The following is a 3,924-nucleotide window of genomic DNA, read 5'->3' on the forward strand; positions in this document are numbered from 1 at the left end:
GAGTACAGAGGGACTTAGAGGCCTTAGTAGGTATATTATGTTGTATGGTGGTTAGGACTTGTCCACGATGGTGAGAAGCTCTATATGGTGAGAGATGACCAATACTTTTATAGAGTGATTATTAAAAAAAAGACTTACTCCCATAAAGAAATTGGAATCAAATTGAAGTGTTAACACCAACCACATCAGCGAAACATAAATGATTAATCAAAGTATGATCAAGAGCACACTCTAAATTAGTTAAACTATTGACATACAAATGGACACCACAATAGATATGTTGAACCATCACCTTTCAATCCTTTTTAATCACATACTACATACTCACAAGCACATGTAAAGAAAAACTTTATTTATTTTATCTATAAGTATACAATAAGAATCTACATACTTTAGAGTCTAGACATATATTTGTAAATTTGTCATACTAATATATCACAACTATGATATTAGAAAATAAATGGTTATGAACTAATTAATATCTCCCACCATAACGTCTATGTCTATGTTGAAATGATATTAAGGCCTCTATAAACTCATCCTTCCCAAAATCTGGCCACAATTTGTTATTAAAGAAAAATTCTGTGTATGCCAATTGCCATAACAAAAAATTACTAACTCTAAGTTCTCCACTTGTCCGGATCAATAAATCTGGGTAAGGAAACTCAGTACAGTTTGTCTCCAACTCCTTTTCAAACATGTTTTCATTAATGTCTTCCAAATGAATAAGGCCATCTTTCACTTTCTTAGCTACACTCTTACATGCTTGGACTACATCATATTTCCCACCATAGTTAACTGCCAAAATAACTTGGAATTTTGAATTCTCCTTCGTATAGTCCTCAATATCAGCTATCATTTGTTGCAAAGTTTTGGGGAGCTTTGATGTATCTCCAATTACAGATATTTTAATTCCTTCCCTATATAACAAAGTGACAGTTACAAGCTTACAGAAATAACACCACTTAATATAAGAGAAAAAGAATGTTATTACAATTAGCAACACCTCAAATTTGTGATTTCTCTGTAGCCTATGTAACTTGAGAGATATATTTTGTGATGCATAGATATAAATTGTATTATTATTACTTTAGTTTTAAAGTATGACATTGAGTATAGGTAGCATTGCTTTAAACCTTTCGATGTTTTTGTCATTTTTTAAAATTTTGTTAGTGACATATATCTGGCATTCAGACCATAGCTTGAATTGTAATTCTCTGACAAACTTGATTTTGTATGGAAATATAACTTAATTTTTGACAACTTTTATATTCAATTTAAAGTTTAATTTGTCTATCTCCCATGCCTAAATTAATGATGAATCTAAACTTCCTTTGTTGAATTTTCTAATTGACATTTGCTCCTAAATAGATTTTTCTCATAAATAATCAAGAACACTCGTACATTCATATCCTTTCAATCATTATAAGTCATTTCAAATGATAAATTTCTAAATATAGAAGTTTTAAACCTAAAAATCCTCTTTGTTTAATATCCATTGATTGGGCAAGTCTCTTTCACTCCATTATTCATGTTCTTGTATTAGATCTTACTCTTACCTTTTGATTTTAATTATACTTCCTATTTGATAGACTTTCATCAATTTATTCTTAGTGATTAAAGCCAAATTGACCAAAACCTATTTTTGTGGTTAAGTTCTTCGATAACCAAGGTAAGGGGTGAGAAAGTCCGGTTAAATTATATATACAGTGTATGTATGATGAATAAGATTATTTAATTGAATAGTGTTATCTTTCTTTATTCATTATATTTGATTGTATGTATGATGAATAAGATTATTTAATTGAATAGTGTTATCTTTCTTTATTCATTATATTTGATTAGTATGTGCACTGGTATATTCGTAAGTGGCATACAAGAGACGACGTATAAATTTCACTAAGGGAAGGAGACGTAATATATCGCTCCTGCCAACTTCCTAGCCGCCCATCTATTGGAACGATCGCCCATAATTTGATTATGACGCTCATTTTTCAAATCACTCGTCTTTTTCTAAAACACGAAGGTGACATATCCCAATCTATAACAGTGTGGTAGAGGGAGTAAAAAGGAGGAAGTCACTTTCTCCAAAGAAACACGAGAAGTAATTATAACTACCCCTTTTCACGCTCCTGAAAGTGGAAAGTATAAAAATTACCTTATTGAAACATAGTAGGCCCAAGAAGCCCTTATAAATACTTCAACCATGAAGTTAAGGAGGACATTCAATCAAACCTAAAACACCAATATATAGACTTTCCCACCATGCGTGTGCGAGTTTGCTCTAATACCACAACAACCCTAAAAATCTATGAAAACCCTACATCACAAGAGATTGTCATGTTGTACATTTAGCAAGTAGAGTATGAACTTAAAATGTGGTGTTCTCATTGTTGTGATATTGGAAGTATTTTTAGAGGTGATTGTTATTGCCAATTGAATATGCCAATTATGTGTACTAAGAACTTGTATTCAAATACATTTTCTGCAACTCTGAAAGTATGTTTTGATTAAATAAAATGTGAGATGATATTATGTGAAATATGACTTTGGTGAAATATCAATGAGGAGTATGATTATGTGAAATATGATTTTACTGTAGTGAAATTAAATATGAAGTATGATTATGTAAAATGTGATGTATTCAAAGTATGATGCATGTGTCAAGTCATCTAAATAGAGTGTGATTAATCGAATTATGAGATAATATCCAACTCATGTTTATGATTCTTTATTTTATATATATATATATATATATATATATATATATATATATATATATATATATATATATATATATATATATATATATATATATATATATATATAATGCCACAAATTTTTAAAGTTTGTATATTTATAAACTTTTTTTTATAACTGTATTTATATACTTTACTCATTATAAATCTATTGTAAGTGTAACACTTCAATTTATTTTTAAGAAATTGAGAAGACCTTTATCCATCACACAGAATACAAACAAATAGTAAAGACTATTTCTAATATATTTATTTTGAGAGAGTATTGATACCTCTTGCATTCTTCAAATTGAGAAAGTATTGATCTTTCAAAGAGTGTAAATAAGAATTCAACTTCCACCTGCACCACCATCACCACCATTAACAAAACCAAATCAAAGTGAAACTAAACTATGAAGTATAATGAATTAGGACCTTAGGCCTGATCCAGTTATCAGTAGAAAACGCAAAAATGGAGAGAACTTTTATTCCCCAACTATAACATAGCTTCACCATCCTTTTCAACGACTTCACACCAGCGACGTGACCGGAAGACACCGGTAACCCTTTCATCTTCGCCCACCTCCCGTTCCCATCCATAATCACCGCCACATGCTTTGGCATCAGCTCCGCCTTCAGCTCTCCCGGCAATGGCTCCAATTCGGAAAAATCTTCGTCGATAAAAGTTTCTCCTTTCACTTCATCCTTAAAAGCCATGGAGATTGTGCTGTGTTTGATAATGGATTTAGAAGAATATGGAAGAAAATTATGATAAGAGTAATAATTAAAATTATAAGAGGTAATTGTTTTTGGTGTAGAATATGTTATTAGAGTTTTCTCTAATGGAATGGAGAGTCTTAAAGAAAACATGGTAGTAATAATAATGTGAAGAAGGGTTATATTGATAAGGGTTTTCTTGATTTGGCTAATGCATGTGAGAAATGAAAGGTGGTTATTTTGAAGTACATAAATATATATAGTAGAGCATATGTTTTTATGAAAAAAAATATTCCAGACAAGTATTGTTGTCCAAACATTTTTGATTGTGTTGTATATAACACGTTTATAAAAGAGTGATGCATAATTACTCTTAGAGGATATGTTGTAGGACCATTTCTATAGGTGTCAAGCTTTGAGCAATACCTTACCACATCATTAAAAAAATAGTTTATTTGCAAGATTGCCT

At 30.5% G+C, this 3,924-nt stretch overlaps 1 protein-coding gene across 1 annotated transcript; it reads right to left on the reverse strand.

The window, feature by feature from the left end:
- Positions 1-322: 322 nt before the first annotated feature.
- LOC131620724 (dehydrodolichyl diphosphate synthase 2-like) lies at positions 323-3,690 on the reverse strand. The gene is made up of 3 exons (XM_058891877.1): positions 3,174-3,690; positions 3,032-3,099; positions 323-920 (listed from the first exon to the last, which is right to left on the reverse strand). Exons 1-3 carry the CDS (start codon positions 3,606-3,608, stop codon positions 476-478), a joined length of 948 nt encoding a protein of 315 aa, XP_058747860.1. The 5' UTR covers positions 3,609-3,690; the 3' UTR covers positions 323-475.
- Positions 3,691-3,924: the final 234 nt, after the last annotated feature.

This window comes from Vicia villosa, linkage group LG7 (genome assembly GCF_029867415.1).
Source record: "Vicia villosa cultivar HV-30 ecotype Madison, WI linkage group LG7, Vvil1.0, whole genome shotgun sequence".
Classification (NCBI taxonomy): Eukaryota; Viridiplantae; Streptophyta; class Magnoliopsida; order Fabales; family Fabaceae; genus Vicia; species Vicia villosa.